Source organism: Mirounga angustirostris, unplaced genomic scaffold (genome assembly GCF_029215605.1).
Source record: "Mirounga angustirostris isolate CCGP_5_RB_7025 unplaced genomic scaffold, mMirAng1.0.hap1 SCAF_8, whole genome shotgun sequence".
Classification (NCBI taxonomy): domain Eukaryota; kingdom Metazoa; phylum Chordata; class Mammalia; order Carnivora; family Phocidae; genus Mirounga; species Mirounga angustirostris.
Window position 1 is genome coordinate 10,481,911 of NW_026991716.1, and position 17,038 is coordinate 10,498,948.

A 17,038-nucleotide genomic window follows, 5' to 3' on the forward strand; every position below is an offset into this window, starting at 1 on the left:
CAGACTAGGAAACAATATTTACAATGTATAATAGACCAAAGGTTAATATATCCGTAATATGTGATAAGCATTTTTGGGGCACCTGGCTGGCTCAGTCAGAAGAGCATGTGACTCTTGATCTCGGGATTATGAGTTCAAGCCCCATGTTTGGTGTAGAGATTACTTAAATAAGTAAATAAATAAGTAAATAAACATAAACGTATGTATGATGAGCATTTTTAAGTAAAAAAAATCAATGACTAAACCAATCAATTTGTAAAAAGAAACATGGGACCCAAATAATCAATTTACTAAAGAATAAATACAAAGCAGGCAATCAACAAAGGAGAGGAAAATTGTAGTTTAGACAAAACCAGGAAGAATGATAATAGCCGTGTTGTTGAGGGTACATTGCTAGAAGACACAGTAATTTGAGTTTTTGGAGTTTTGCCTGAAACTTGAAAACAGAAAAGTGCTCAGAGATAAATATGTAAGGATAAATATTGCAGAAAAAAGAAAAAGGAAATAATCTACATATCCATAATAGGGAACTGATTGCATCAGTTAGGCATACAATGGAAAGCTAAGTAGCTAGAAAAAATATTAATGTTGATATAACTTTGTAGAGGTGGCAAAGTGTTCATTATTTCTTATCTTGAAAGAGAATAAATTTCCCTTGAGACATGAAGCCATAGTGATAAAATGTATTGCAGTCTCTCTAGAATCCAGTCTTGCTTAGAATTGTAAAGATACATGAACTTAACAATAGTTCTTTGTGTTTATCCTTTTATAAATTGTGCTTCGAGGTAGTTATTTAAGGATGGAAAGGAGACGAATTCTTTCCAGAAACACAGTATAATTGTTTGCTACTTTTTCATATTCTATTTTGTATTTCCCCGAATTTTTTCCTTTACTACTACTTATAACTAAAACTTTATTAAATATGATAAATCTGAAGTATATTCTGTCAAGCATAACTGTAAATATCTAACTAAGAGAACTTGACTTTTTGAAAAGCATATGCATATATTTGATGGAAATCAGAGAGACTAGTTTGGTTTTTTTCTGTCACATATATTTCATTTTAATGTCTGGGAGGTTACTGTGGGTGCCAGGAAAAGTATAATCTGTCATTTTTATCAAAATTATTCAATTAGTAGATACATATTACATTAACACAACTACTCACGTCTACCCCCAGTGCCTTATGTAACCAAGGGTACTCTAGTCTTTAGGGGCTCATTAGAATTTCAAAAACAGTCATACTTTGACCAAAGTATAAACTCTAATGCAATTAAACCTTTTTTTTTTTTAATTTTTATTTTGAAGTGATCTCCACACGCATTGTGGGGCTCGAACTCAAAACCCTAAGATCAAGAGTTGCATGTTTTACCAACTGAGCCAGCCAGACACCCCAGATGTTTCTTTTTAAGTTAAACAAACAATATTTTAAAATCTTTTTTTTTTTTTTTAAAGATTTTATTTATTTGCGAGAGAGACAATGAGAGACAGAGAGCATGAGAGGGAGGAGGGTCAGAGGGAGAAGCAGACTCCCCGCTGAGCAGGGAGCCTGATGCGGGACTCGATCCCGGGACTCCGGGATCATGACCTGAGCTGAAAGCAGTCGCTTAACCAACTGAGCCACCCAGGCACCCTAAACAAACAATATTTTGATGCCTCAGTCCTCACTAATGAGGAAAGGGTTCCCCAATTAAATACACTTTAGTCTGAGGACAGCTATGTCAACATATAGGAATAACTCAGGAAGTAAAAGTGCCTACTGTTTGACAGGTACTCTGCTAAGATTCAACACCACCTATTTTTAAAGCTCACAGTACGTCTGGGAGGCTCAGTCAGTTGGGCATCTGACTCTTGATTTCAGCTCAGGTCATGATCTCAGAGTCGTGAGATCGAGCCTCGCATCAGGCTCCGTGCTAAGTGTAGAGTCTGCTTGAGATTCTCTCTCTCCCTCTCCTGTTGCCCCTCCCCCCTCAAATGAATAAATAAATAAAATCTTTTAAAAAAAGAAACTGGCAATCCAGTGGTAGAGAAAAACATGGAAAAAAATAGTGGGGTATAATAAGATCTAGAGTTTGTAAAAACAAACAAACAAACAAACAAAACCACAAAGACCAGACATGGGAGTAACTGACTCCTGGTGTCGTGCAATCTGAGTCACCGATGATAGGTGAACATCTCCTTTAACATTCAAGAGGCAGTACAGACAGACCCAGGCCCTGCCACTCACTGTCTGTGTGATCTTGGACCAATGACTCCCCTTTAGAACCCCAGCCTCCTTACAGATGCTGCTGGCCCTGGGGTCTGCAAGGATTCAATGATACAAAATATGTAAAATGCATTGCTATTGGGGCAGTTGATAAAAATTAATTCTCTTCTTCTTAGTTGCACAAATAATGAAAGTATACAAGTTTAAAAGGTTAATTTATCTGGGCACCTGGGTGGCTCAGTCAATTAAGCGTCTGACTTCGGCTCAGGTCATGATTACAGGGTTCTGAGATCGAGCCCCATATCAGGCTCCCTGCTCTCCCTCTCCCTCTGCCCCTCTGCACCCCACCCCCACTTGTACTCGCTCTCTTGCTCACTCTCAAATAAATAAAATCTTAAAAAAAAAAGTAAAAGTTTAATTCATATCCTCTTTAGTATTTGTAGTCATTTAGACATAGGCAAACCCAATTTATTCATGTATTTTTATATCCTGGAGAATTCTTTAATCATTTGGTTTATTTTTTTTGTGCGAATTTAGTGTATATATCCTATCCTGGAAGGTTTTGTGTTTTTTTTCCCATGACATGTCATAAGCCTATTTCATGTAGCTCTGTAGCATTCATTCTTGGTTTTTTTGACTAATGCTCTTTAGTTTAAAAAACCATTCGTACCAAGGGAAAAAAAATTGCGATTTTCCTTTAAGAGAATATGGAGGGGCTCCTGGGTGGCTCAGTCAGTTGAGCATCTGACTCTTGGTTTCAGCTCAGGTCGTGATCTCAGGGTCGTGAGATCAAGCCTCACATTGGGCTCCACACTCAGCGGGGAGTCTGCTTGGAGCTTCTCTCCCTCTGTCCCTCCCCCCACTCACTCTCTTTCTCTAAAATAAATCTTAAAAAAAAATAAAAATAAAAGAATATGGAGAAAATAATTCCTCATACTTCCATCCTACTCAGCCTCAGGAGGAAAAGCTAGAAGTACTGCATCTCACCCCCTAACATAGGAAGAGAGAGGTTTCTGACTAAGTGGCCATAGGCCTTTGCATGGCCGTGGTCGAACTCTGACCACAGTGCTCCCTGCAGTCGAGTCCTTAGTCAACTCAAGTTCTTGCTTTTTTTCAAGTTACTAAATAGGAGTTGAAATCAAGAGTTACCGGCACGATGTTTGACCTGGCCAGGTCTTAAAGCATCTTGTCCCCACCCTCACCCCCTTTCTGAGGGGGACTGGTTAACCAGGGTGGAACGATGCCACGAGATGGCTCCGTTTGTCTCCTTGTGCCAAGAAAGCAGTGCCTTCAGAGTCTGCTGGCGGCACTTGGGTCTGGCTGAGGACCACGGTCAGTTCTCACAAGCCTGAGCGCAGGCTGGGTTTAATCCCTAAATTCTACACTGCAGGGCTCTGCTCCAGATTTAAGGCCTGCCTTTTGGTGTGGGCGTTGGGGGGAGTACACGTGGAATAAGGAAGATCCTTTGAGAAAACGTACAGGAAAAAAGTACTGATATAGTAGATAAAAATGTTGACATTGCCTTATTCTTTTTAGAGTGTGTGTGCGCGCACACATATGTAGCTGGTCTTCACAACAAACCCAAGCATTTAGGAGTGGTTACACCCTTTTTAAAAATCCACATATTACGCCAACATGTTCTGAATACCCCTTAGGTACCAGGCTCTGTGCTAGATGTTAGAAGTCAGAATTAGAGAAATAAGGTTATGTAAATCTGTTATTTTTTCTTCCAATTCATTTTTTTTCAACTTTAGTGCCCATCAGTTGATCTTTCACACTATTTGACATAAGTTTTTTACATTATATGTATACGTTAAAGGCATTGGAACATGCCTTTGGTTAAACTCAGGAATGTTTTTGAATTTTAGCATTGTTTACACACACGGGTGTGTTCTGTTTGGTGTTTTTTTTTTTTTTTTACATGGTTTGTAATATTCTAACATAGAAAATAGTCTCAATTTCCTTCTCTACTCCCTTACTAATGGGCATTTAACTTGATTCCAACTTAGAAAGTCAAAATAATGCTGCTGCGAGCATTCTGTTACAGGAGTCCCTTGCGGAATGGCTCTCGGGTGGGTGCCTCACACTGGCTCCGAGTAGAGGCATATTCTCTCTCTTCTAGGTGCTGTCAGGTTTTCTTCAAGTGGCTGCATTATTTATTCTCCCCCCAGCGGATTATGAAAATGCCTGTATTTCCTCAGTCTAGCTGTATTGTTGCCACAATTTTATGTTTTGCCAACCTAATGGTTGGAGACATTACTTGTTTTGTGCTTACACATCTCAGAGTCCCACTGTGCAGCCGCATGTCCCGGTGTAACAAGAGACTGCCAGAATTAGGTCCGGCTTTGCATAAAGGAAACAGTACACCTGAAAGCTTACGTTATGTTGTGTTATTTCCAAATGTACAAGGAATTGTCGTGTAAGATTAAAAAATAAAAAGTTCATTGGACTCATTTTTTTCAACATTTATTAAGCGTTTTGTTCCAGGCCCGAGGATTACAAAGATAAACAGATTATAGTCTCTGATCTCAATCAGGGGTTCTCATCCCAGTGGAGGGAAGAGGTACTTAAACCAGTAGTTTTGGCAAATACCGTAATCATGAAAGTTGGGGGCTATGAGAACACAGAGGAAGGAGAATACCATTTTAATTCTCTTAATGATGGGGAATGCATGTTAGAAAGTCAGAAATTTCAAAGGATAGTAAATGCCACCTTAACTGTTTAAAAAGATTTTTACACCTGGGGCGCCTGCGTGGCTCTGTTGTTTGGGTGTCCAACTCTTGATCTCCGTTCAGGTCTTGATCTCAGGATTGTGGGCTCGGGCCCCACATTGGGTGTGGAGCCTACTTTAAAAAAAAAAAAAGATTTTCACAGCTGCTCTTGGCTATGTAGTACATGACCGAAGACCCCCACGAGCTGCCGTGAGCTGTAGACGGGCTCACAGAAGAGAACTTGTCCTTGAACCCAGCATGGGAACCGGGGTAGAGGTGCCTCTGCTCCACACATCACCTCCTCCAGCAGCGAACAGTTTCTCAGCATTTGGCATGCACTTAGCGTTGTGCTGGGTGCTTACATGGACCAGGATGAGTCTGACAACGTTCCTGCTCAGTGCAAGCTCAGAATCCAGATGGGGAGATAAGACCATTTACGTTTAATGATATTTTAATACCAGCTCATGAGAAGAAGCTGAACAGAATTTAAACGATCCTTCTGTATGGCCCACTGACCATGGAAAGGAAACTTTTATGCCTAGAGAAGTGTCTGAGAGGGAAAGAATGAGTAGAATCACGAACTGATCCAGGAACTGAGCTCTTAACACATAGCCCTGCACATAGTAGGCACACAAGTACGCTTTTAACATCTTTGGACTGAGAGAATGTTGTTACTAACTGGGGCTCAGTTATTAATCCAAACATAACCAAGAAAAATCATTCTTTTCTTTTGTAATTTTTTATTTTTTGTTTTGGTTTTTAGGTCAAGAAGTGGTTTTCAAGTGCCTTGGGGAAGGAATTCTTGAAAAAGCCTTTCAAGGGTATAATGCTTGTATTTTTGCATATGGACAGACAGGTAAGTAGCTGCTTTTATTTATAGCCAATGACATTAAATATGCATTTCTTAAAGTCTAGAAATAGAAAACACTTTGGGAAGTGACGGAAGCATGCTTCTGACTTTGTGGGTTTTGCTGAATTAGATGATCAAAAGTAACCCTCTTTTTGAAGGTTCAACAATTTTGATAATTGAGTAATTGAGCAAAGCTAGTTTCAAACTATTAAATGTCATTTTCCTAAATTATAGCTTTAACCTGTATTTGAAATAGAAAAATAATTACCAGTTTCTCAGTATAAAGGTTATAGTAAAAAGCCATAGAACAACTCTTGGTATCATCCTATGCGGAGGACCTTCCCTGGGACACAGGAGTGCTAATGGATTATTAAACCGAGACTGTGGGGCAGGTGCTTGGAACGTGCAGAGCAGAAGTTCGCTAGGGGCTCAGCCGTTAACACTGCTTCAGCAAGAAAGTTAGAATAAGTCCCACTAATACTGCCTGTTGTCCCATCACTGGACAGCTACGAGACTCAGACAAGAGAACACATATCAAAGCATTTTCACAAACATAAAATATTGTGGGGGTAAAGTACTGTCTGTGTTACTCAGTAATGTATAGTTGACGTTCACTATACATACTTCTCAAGATTACATATTCATAGTGGTTCTATTTGTAGGCATCCCTCCATCAAGCTGGAGGTTGTGAGCGTTACAGAAAGAATAGTAGCCTTGCTGTCCAGGGGCATGGGCGTGAGGCTGCGTTTGCTGCTTCCGCTCTGTGACCCTGGCAGATAAATGTAGAGACCTCGTCATGTGGAAGCATTATGTTTCACTCCCTCTGTGGTCCTCCTTCCTTTCTGCTTGCTCTTCTTCAGGTTCAGGAAAATCCTTCTCCATGATGGGCAGTGCTGAGCAGCTGGGCCTTATTCCAAGGCTCTGCTGTGCTTTATTTAAAAGGATCTCTCTAGAGCAAAATGAGTCACAGACCTTTAAAGTCGAAGTATCCTATATGGAAATTTATAATGAGAAAGTTCGGGATCTCTTAGACCCCAAAGGGTAAGTTAGTGATTTAATTAAGCTTGTCATGGGAGTAATAATTGTAAATGATCCTTAAGTTAAAACTGCAAGTGAATATATTTATTTGGTCACTACTGTGGTTTCAGTTCATTCACTGAGAAGTCATCTGCTTCTCAAAGCCTACTGGTATACCCGGTATATATGGTTGATCCTGTATTCATGTGTAAAGTTGCTTACGTATGCCATTTAAAAAGATGTTTTTACTGTCGGTATTATTTTTGCTACCATGGCTTGTTCATAAAAATTGAGTTAAGAATGACGCAGTGGTCCTCTGATTCGTGTTGGAAGGCAGCAGTTCTACACTGGAGGTAAGTGCTGGAACCAGCCTGGACAAGCGTTCTCTTCCTGGGCTGTGCGCCGGAATCACGTTGGGGGGCTTTTGAAGCATACACTGGCCTGGGCCCCACCCATTGAGACCATGATTCAGTGGCCCCAAGGGGAATCCCAAGCATGGGTATTTTTTAAAAACTAGGTGATAAAAACCAGATGAGTTTGATTCATAAAAAAATTTTTTGCTGATTTAAAAATAATACATACTCGTAGAAAATTTAGAAAATAGGCAAAGTGTAAGAAGAAATAAAAATGACCTATAATCCCACCACTCAAAAATAACCATTGTTAATACTTTGGTGTATTTTGATCCTGTGTTTCAAGTCTCCAGGAGGCGGGGGGAGTGTTGAGCTCATTCTCTAAATTCAATTCAGCATCCTGAATTATTTTTAAATGCTTTTAGCAGCTGTGTAATCAAGGGTACCATCATAAGATCGGAATTGTAGGTGATAAGGAAGTGAGCCAATCGTAGGAAATGTTTATATTGACTTTAAAGTTATTAACTATTTGCATATGAAAGAACATTTACAATACATGTGAGATATAAAGAAAAATAAAATTGACCGTCCCACTTACCATTTGGCTTAATAAATGGAACATGACCAATATTTTTGAACCCCTTTATGATTCTCTTGGATTCCATTCCATTCCCTGCCCTCTCCAAGGTAACCACAATGATGAATTTTACGTTTCTCATTATCTTCATCCTCCTTAGAGTTTACACAGAATTTTGCACAATTTTAAACTTTGTGTGAGGGAGATCATAATATATATGTCCTTTGTTGACTTGCTGTTTTCTCCTTAATGATTCGTTCATTCTGATACATGAAGTAATAATGCATTCACTTTTACTGCTCTTTGGTGTTTCATTGTATGATTATACCATAGCCTATCTCATCTGCTATCACTTGTGTGGTTTCTACTTTTTACTGCCACAGTGCTACTCTGAGCATTCTTGCGCAGTTCTCTGGGTGTGCAAATGTAGGAGTTCCTAGGGAATACATCTGGGGTGGACCTGTGGGCCACAGGATACTGAATTTTTGGTGTTAGGAGGTCCTGCCTAATTGTCTTTCAAAGGACTCATACCAGTTCACAGCCCACCAGCAGTGTACAAGAATGCCCTGAGTGAGACACCATCACAAGCACTTGATACTGTGCTAGGTTACTTTTTCTGGCTCCAGAATAGCATTCAAGAATCTCTGGTTGTGCAAGGCGAGTGAGTAGAGTCTCAGATCCGTGTGCATCCCGCTAGCTCTCTTGAAGATGTGTATTTGATCTGCCCCCATTTAGAGTACACAGAATTGCTTGTTGTCACATTGAATTCTTCATCAGTAAAGACAGGAAAACCTACTCTGTAGGTTACTGTAAGATTAAATGGGATAACTAAAAAGTTCTTAGGGAACAGTGCCACGACTTTGGGAAGCTCTCAGTGATTCTTAGTTCCGTTTTTTCCACACTTAAGTGATGCCAAACATCGACACTTGATTTGAAAGGTGATCAGTATCTGATGCAATGGAAAAGGTGACAAATGCAATATACTCATAATATATATAGATTTGCTTTTAATCTCAATATGTGTTGATAAGCTTTAAATGGGTCCCAAACCAGGTTTGTCATTTAAAAATTTTAAAAAGTCTTAAAGTCTTCACCAGCAGAGCCAATTCTAAATATAGGATAAATATCAGTAACTGCAAACAACTGCTTTCCTGCTCTATCACTTTCTGTATAAAATTGTTAGCATAGAAGCAGCATAAATCACTTCAGCCTTAAAGAAGCAAATTAAAATACTTTAATATTGTTCACTACTTGATCAAAACCTTTAGACATGATTTACTGAAACTGGGAGTGTGCTTGTGTATGAAATAATCTTAAGGTTAAATTTAATTCTGCATGTTCTTTCCTTCTTTTTTTTTTTCCTCCTGTTAAAACTGAAGTTCATCGGCTAAAGCAAGCAAGTTAGTTTACCCTCGAATTCTGTGTGCTGGCTGTTTAGTTTGGGAGTAGAGATAGAATGTTTTAAATAGTAAGTTACTTTAAATAGAAATCAGAGTATAAAAGACATTCCTCATAAGGAATGCTGTTTTCCTAATCCAAATAAAGTAGCTTTTAGAATATTTTTTGATCATTAAAAAAAATTCATTAAAAAAAATTGCAACCTTAGTTTTTGAGTACCTAAAAAGAAAGAAAAGCTTCCCAGTTTGGTCTGATTCATTCATTCCTATTTCTTTCCTCCCAAAGGAATAGACAGTCTCTTAAAGTTCGAGAGCATAAAGTTTTGGGACCATATGTAGACGGTTTATCCCAGCTGGCTGTCACTAGTTTTGAGGTAAGTGTCATAAAAAAAAAAAGTAAATTGAAATGTGTAGGTAATGTTGAGTGTATTTTTATGTGAGTGCTTCGTAGCATATTGGTACCATGCGTGGTCCAGAAACCCGGTAGCAATACACCCTACACGGAAAGAAAGGGCTTCATCCCGCTTTGTCGTGAAGGCGTGACAGTGCAGCCAAGAGGCTCACCAGTGTGAACTGCTGAGTATTTTCTTTCATGCCGCCTTGTTGAAACTCTTCTCCCCAAGGTTGTCAGTGATGTCCTTCTAGAGAAACCTGGACGCACATAAGCAGCGTTGGGTAATCCATTCATTCCCTTCCTGCTGACAGGATCTTCTGTGCTCATTTCCATTATTTTCAGTCTTCTGGTTCTATTTTTCTGAATCGCTCCTCTCTCCATTGACGGACCCATCTCCTTCTCCTGCTCCTTGACTTGTATGCCTTTTTACGTCCCAACTTGATGTTTTAGCCTTACTTCTATTGTCATTGCTTCAGAAACCCCCCAAAACGGCCCACTCTGTGTTGCTGGAGAATGCCGGCCCAAGAGTGCGTGAAGGCGTCCTCTGCCTAGTCGTTCTCTCTGGGGCTTGTGGCCGTCCCACCATCCCCTCCGACTCAGTAGGACGAAAATTAATCTGCGAGCTAACTCCCCCCAGCCATTTAGATGAAGACATTTTTAGTATCACTCAAATGAGAAACAGAGTACAGCCATCACTTTAAAAGCACCTAGATTCTGAAATGAAGGGAAACCTCTCTGGCGTAAAGGTGCTAAAAGTCAGCACCTTTGCTCAGGTGCATGGTTCACAGCTCAGTGTGGTCGGGGTCCGTGTTCATCTCACCCTGTCACTTATTAGTAAGAGCCAAGGAGCTTGTGATTTGCATCCCCGCTCTGCCTCTTACTAGATATGGGAAAAGTTACTTGAGCTCTGTAAACGCCAGTGTTCTGTGGGTAACATCAGGGGAATACTTGTTTATTATAAAGTTCATGCATCTGACATGTGTAAGAGCCCGTGGGTTCTAGGTGTTCAAAGATGAATAAGGAGCATTCCCTGCCGAGGCGGCGACATAAACAAGAGGTCGATAGCTCTGTAGGTCGTTAAGCACAGGAGAGTTACAATCACCTGAGGTCACTACCTTATAGCGAGTATCTAGAGTGCTCCCTAAACATTAGCTCCTTTCTCCCCCAGGAACTTGCAAAGGGAAAAAAGAGGCGCCAGAGAAAGGGGACGATTGCGGGATGGCCAGAATGGGGGGAACATTTATTCCGGAAGGCGGTGAGAGAGGTGGAAGCTCACCCGCTTCGCCACGAAGGCAGACGGGGAGGCGGTCCTTACGGAAGGGCGGGGCCAGCACGTCCCGGGGCTTGTGATTAATCCGTGCAGCTGGCGGGCAGGACTGCATTCCTGTGTTTGCGCTTATCCTGTGTTCCTTCTGCTTTGCCTGTAGGACATTGAGTCATTGATGTCGGAGGGAAATAAGTCCCGGACGGTAGCCGCGACCAACATGAATGAGGAAAGCAGCCGCTCCCATGCTGTGTTCAACATCGTAATCACACAGACACTTTATGACCTGCAGTCCGGGGTGAGGGCCTGGGGGGGGCCTTCAGTGCAGGAAAAGAACGCAAATATCCTGCAGGGGTGAAGGGTTTCATGGGTGGATTTTATGCTGGCTTTGCTGCTTACTAAATAAGCTACTTTACTTAAACCGTTCAATTTATCAGGTCTTCCTTTATATATAACTTTTTTTTAAAAAATTGGGTTTCGGGCGCCTGGGTGGCTCAGTTGGTTAAGCGACTGCCTTCGGCTCAGGTCATGATCCTGGAGTCCCGGGATCGAGTCCCGCATCGGGCTCCCTGCTCGGCGGGGAGTCTGCTTCTCCCTCTGACCCTCCCCCCTCTCATGTGCTCTCTCTCTCTCTCATTCTCTCTGTCTCAAATAAATAAAATCTTTTTTTTTTTAAACAGGTTTCTTTTATTATTTTATTTATTTATTTATTTATTTATTTATTTATTTATTTATTTATTTATTTATTTAAAGATTTTATTTATTTATTTGACAGAGAGAGACACAGCGAGAGAGGGAACACAAGTAGGGGGAGTGGGAGAGGGAGAAGCAGGCTTCCCGCGGAGCAGAGAGCCCGATGCGGGGCTCGATCCCAGGACCCTGGGATCATGACCTGAGCCGAAGGCAGACGCTTAACCGACTGAGCCACCCAGGCGCCCCTCAAATAAATAAAATCTTAAAAAAAAAATGTTTTCGGGGCGCCTGGGTGGCTCAGTTGGTTAAGCGACTGCCTTCGGCTCAGGTCATGATCCTGGAGTCCCGGGATCGAGTCCCGCGTCGGGCTCCCTGCTCTGCAGGGGGTCTGCTTCTCCCTCTGACCCTCCCCCCTCTCATGTGCTCTCTGTCTTTCTCATTCTCTCTGTCTCAAATAAATAAAATCTTAAAAAAAAAAAATGTTTTCAGGGCGCCTGGGTGGCTCAGTTGGTTAAGCGACTGCCTTCGGCTCAGGTCATGATCCTGGAGTCCCAGGATCGAGTCCCGCATCGGGCTCCCTGCTCAGCGGGGGGGGTCTGCTTCTCCCTCTGACCCTCCTCCCTCTCATGCTCTCTGTCTCTCATTCTCTCTCTCTCAAATAAATAAATAAAATCTTTAAAAAAAAAAAAAAATTGGGTTTCTTGTGTAAACTCCCTGAACAGCATGATGATGTCACCATACAGCTTTTAATATGTATCCTTTCATTCCGAAATTCCCCTAAAAACAACGGAGTCTACCTCATAGCCATTAAGGGCTATTAAGGATGGAACCACAGCATTTAGCCTAAAGAACACTTTTTCAAAAGAAGAGGCATTTGACCTGAATATGCAGGAATCCTCACGTGTTTCCTCAGAGGCACAGAAAATCCCCGGCTCTCTGAGGGCATCCTGGAAAGCTGAGCGGGCTTGCTGCCCAGCTACAAAGCAGATGCGCACCGGTCCAGATTGGACTGTGATGGGGCGCCTGGCTGACCCAGGTAGACGAGCATGTGACTCTTAATCTCGGGGTCATGAGTTCGAGCCCCACGTTGGGTGTAGAGATGACTTGAATGAATAGAACTTCAAAAAAGTAAAAATTTAAAAAAATAAATTTGACCATGAAATCGCGAGTCCACGTAGCTCCTCCCCTACCCTGATGTGGGGGCAGGGCTACTCCGGCTGCCCTCAGTTACCGTGCAGACGTCGACGTGGACGTGTGCATTTGCACTCACGTGTGTTTCTCTCTTGTTCCCTGCACCCAGAACTCGGGAGAGAAGGTCAGTAAGGTCAGCCTGGTGGACCTGGCGGGTAGTGAAAGAGTGTCCAAAACAGGAGCTGCAGGAGAGCGACTCAAAGAAGGCAGCAACATTAACAAGTAAGGTGGTGGGTGGGATTCGGGTGCCGCACTGCAGCCTCACACCCAGCTTCCCCTGTGTCCGGGGGTGGGGAGCGGGGCTTGTGGCACTGGAAGGGAGCGGATGGTTCTGGTGGCAGGTGCTTCTGAGTCTGTGTAGCTTTAGTAAATGGAGTCGAAGAAAACCAACAGCCCTACCTCTCCTGAAATGCATGAGGTTTGTGTGAAGCTACGCGTTGCAGCCCTGTGCGTGTCATCATCATGTCTAATGTAATCTCAGGTAAATGCCAGTCACAGTCCTTGTCACTCAAATCATATCTTAAATTCACCTGAGAAGCTTGCTCTGAAAAGAAAACCTGCTTTGAATCCCTTTGTACAGCTGAAACTGTTTAAACATCAGTGCCTAACAGAATTTAACAGTTGCTGGATAGCGGCCACACTGAAATCTCACTTTTTGCCTTGGGAGCCTGTGGTGCGCCCAGTGCTGTCCTGGGGGCTGGAAGAGAGCAGGGTGGTACGGGATGTGTAGGAGTTTGCCAGGCAGACAAAGGAGATGCCGGCAATGGGCACAGAGGGCACAGCAAACGCACAGACAAGTGGAGGACTTGTTCTTTTCAGTAATGCAGTATCCCAGGACGGCTCCTGCCGTGCAAGAGGGGTGTTTGCTTTCCTGCTCAAGAGGGAGCAGAGTTTGTGTTTAAGAGTGTGAAGTGTCAAGTCAGACTGCCAGAGTTTTGTCCTTCCCTTCACCTCTCTGTGCTTTCTTTTTCTCATCTGTAAATGGGGATCGTAACAGTCCCTACTTCATAGACTTGTTGGAGCTTACATGCCCAGGATGCGCTTCGAACAATGCCTGGCTCATACTGTGCACTGAATCAATATTAATTGCTGTAGCTAATATTTTTATAATCTGTACAGATAGCATAATCATTATCATTATTCCAAGCTCAGCAGAAAGCAGTTGAGTTTGTACTTGTAACATCTCTCTGTTGAGACATAATAACTTGGGTTTCGTTTAGGACAGAAGGTGACAAGAGGCAATCTATGCAGGAACATGTTTGTGCAGCTTGCATTTTAAACGCGAGCACATTATAATTTTAGTGTGCTGAAGTTTAAAATTAGAAGGGAAATATCACCCCCTCTATCAGCGGGACACAACAGCACTCACTGCAGAGACTGCTGCTTTAGGGAGTTAATCTTCCAGTCATCCTGTCTCCTGCTCTAATAACAAAGGGCTTGGCTGTATTTCATGACCAAGCACTGTAGGAGTGCAGGCCGGCACCGCAGCTCGGCCTTCCACAGTGAGCTCAAGGGCGGGAATGGGAAAGCAGAAATGGGGGTATGAGAGAGCAGGTATCAACGAAAAGATTGTCACCTGTCCGGGAGATGTGTTTACTGGTGCTAAGCCATGCCAGCCCTTTGCCTTCTGGCTGGGCTTGTGGGAAAACACTAGGAGTTCTGTGCCGAGAATTTGTGAGAATGTAGAGTATGGCTGGCTTTGCTGTATAATGATCGCTAACTTCTGCTGACCTCTAATAAGGTCAGTGTTCTGGGTGCTGTTCTGAATGCTCCATATGGAATCACTCATCTGATCCTCACACCAGCATTGGGGGGCGGGGGTGTCTGTTATCCCTATTTTACAGAAGAGGAAACCAAGACAGAGAGGGGGTTAAATAATGTGCCCCAAGTCTCAAAGCTCTAAGCGTGGATCTGGATTTGGCTGCAAGCAGTCTGGCCCCAGAGCCCCGTGTAGTATGTGGGGTGGCAATGTGTTCTGTTTGCCTGCAAGAGTCCTAGCTGATACTTTCGTCCCAGAGTAAATGTTAATAGTGCCCTCTTAAATTTGGGCACTGAATTATGTACTGTCCCAAACCGGACTACCTCGAAGCCACATAATAACATGATTTAGATCCCCCGGCGACTGACTGTCTTCCATAATGCCTTACTGAATTGCATCAAATGCTCTCAGCATCCTGCTGTCTTTCCTTATTTACATACTAGCTCTTTCACAAATGAATATGTGGATTTCCTACTACTAGTCAGTGAGATCTGATCTTCATTTTGGGGGTTCTTTACAGTTATCAGAGCACTTTCATATGCATTATTTCATGTGAGGCTCCTAATAGGTATTTTTATCTCTGTTTATAGATGAGGGAACTAATGCTTGGAGACATTTAAGTAATATGAATAAAAGCTGAGCGGACATTTATTAAGTCTCTGCTATGTGCCTGGCGCTGCATTAGATGCTGGCGATGCAAAAGAAATTTAGATATTCTTGTAGACACTACTGCCTCCCCACCCACCCCCCAAATATGCCCTAATCCTGATCCTAATTCCCAAAACTTGTGCATATGTGACAGTGCAAGGCAGAGAACTTGGCAGATGTGATTAATTTAAGATTTTGAGATGAGGAGATTATCCAGGTGAGCCTGCTCTAAGAGCAAAGCTCCTGAAAAGTGAAAGAGGGAGGTAGGAGGGCCAGAGCTGGTCAGAGTGATGTGGGGTGAGAAAGCCTTCACCTTCCATTTCCCGTTTGATGGTGAAGGAAGGGACCGTGAGCCAAGGAACGCAGGTGGCTTGAGGGAGATGGAGCAGGCAGGGCGACAGTCTGTCCTGATGGCCTCCAGAAGGAGCGCAGCCCTGCTGACACTTCTTAGCGCAGTGAGACATGCTCTGGACTTCTGGCCTTCCAGAACTATAAGATAATAGTTGTAATAGCTTCATGTTCTGTTAAGCCACCAAGTTTATGGTTATTTGTCACAGCATGATGGCTGCCCTTGAGGAGCACACAGTTGAGGACAACAGGAGGTCACTCATTTGAAAAAATGAAAGGAAGGAGGATTTTTTTGGGGGGGGGCCAGACAACGCTGTGAAATTCTACAGAAGCCAACACTGAGGCATGGAACTATTTTTTTTTTTATGACACCTTTTACCAGTCTGTGGATGTTTGCCGAGTTGGTCTTGTGCTTTTCCCAAAATAACTGGCTCAGAGGGACTAGAGTTGCCTCTGAATCTTTTCCACTATGCCTTAGTCCAGGGCTGTTTTCTTTACCCCACACACCTCTCTGGTCTCCCCGAGTAGGTGCACATGCCCCAAGAGCCCACTCCGGACCCAGGTCTCCAGTAGGCGTCCTCCAGGTTCTCATTGTGGTCATGGGGACGTAGCATGCACGGGACATCTTGCCATTACACGGTGCCCTGATGTCTGCAGAGCTGTGTGGGAGACCTTCATGGAAATGGGCCCTCCATCCCTTGCCTGCCATTCCAAAATCCGGAATGCCCTGAACAAGCCCTTTTCTTTTCTTTTTTTTTTTTTTTTTAATGTTTTATTTATTTATTCATGAGAGTCAGAGAGAGAGACGCAGAGGCAGAGGGAGAAGCAGGCTCCCCGCCTAGCAGGGAGCCCAATGCGGGACTTGATCCCAGGACCCTGGGATCATGACCTGAGCCGAAGGCAGACGCTTAACCATCTGAGCCACCCAGGCACCCAAGCCCTTTTCTTTTTTTCTTCACAGCTTACCTGTTGGTAGAGCCTCACCGGAACTCTCGTGAGGCTGTCTCTAGTCGTTACCTGCGTTCAGAGTGTTTGTTTACTCATTTAGCGTGGCCGTTTGTAAGTTTAGCCACAGAAATGCCGGTGGGTTTTATTACGGCCTGCTGTCCCAGATCTGTCCGTGGTGGTCATGTACAATGCAGGCAGTGCACTTCCTAAAATTCAAAGTATTCTGCATTTCCATACCCACGTGGCCCCAAGGGTTTCAGACGAGGGGCGCTCACCTGTCCCTTTTTGATCCATGAAGCCAGTATGTGTTGGGCACTGGCAGTGTGAGAGCACGGGGAGGAGTAGCCGGGGCTCTGGCCTTGGGAAGGTCAGGATCCGATGGGGAAGGACTGAGGGCTGGCATGACCACATTCAGTGCCATGGGTGCAGTGGGAGCCCAGGGACAACGGCCGGAAGGTTCAGGGAGGGCGGAATTTCTAGCCGAGTGACCTCTGTGTGCCTCAGTTTTGTCAGCTGTAAAACATGGCTGAGGAAACAGCCCTGTGAGCAGGGCTATTACGGGGATTAAATTAGTTACTATTGTAAGTGCTTCTTAGAACAGGGCCCAGCATGTAGTAAGCTCTGTAGTAGAGACACAGGTAAAATAAATAATAAATTGAAAGGGCTGCCTGATAGCTCCCAG

The 17,038-nt window shown here is 43.3% G+C and overlaps 1 protein-coding gene across 17 annotated transcripts in view; it reads left to right on the plus strand.

Annotated features, from left to right (window-relative positions):
• Positions 1-17,038, plus strand: part of KIF13A (kinesin family member 13A) — a 208,089-nt gene that overhangs the window by 115,314 nt on the left and 75,737 nt on the right. For 16 of the 17 annotated variants that reach the window (XM_064597116.1, XM_064597118.1, XM_064597121.1 and 13 more), the window contains 5 exons: positions 5,681-5,773; positions 6,628-6,808; positions 9,398-9,485; positions 10,933-11,067; positions 12,763-12,875. In XM_064597116.1, the coding sequence (XP_064453186.1) occupies positions 5,681-5,773; positions 6,628-6,808; positions 9,398-9,485; positions 10,933-11,067; positions 12,763-12,875 (610 nt within the window). Of the gene's footprint in view, positions 1-5,680; positions 5,774-6,627; positions 6,809-9,397; positions 9,486-10,932; positions 11,068-12,762; positions 12,876-12,962; positions 13,135-17,038 lie in introns of those variants that run through there. The other variant, XM_064597128.1, reaches the window with a different exon arrangement.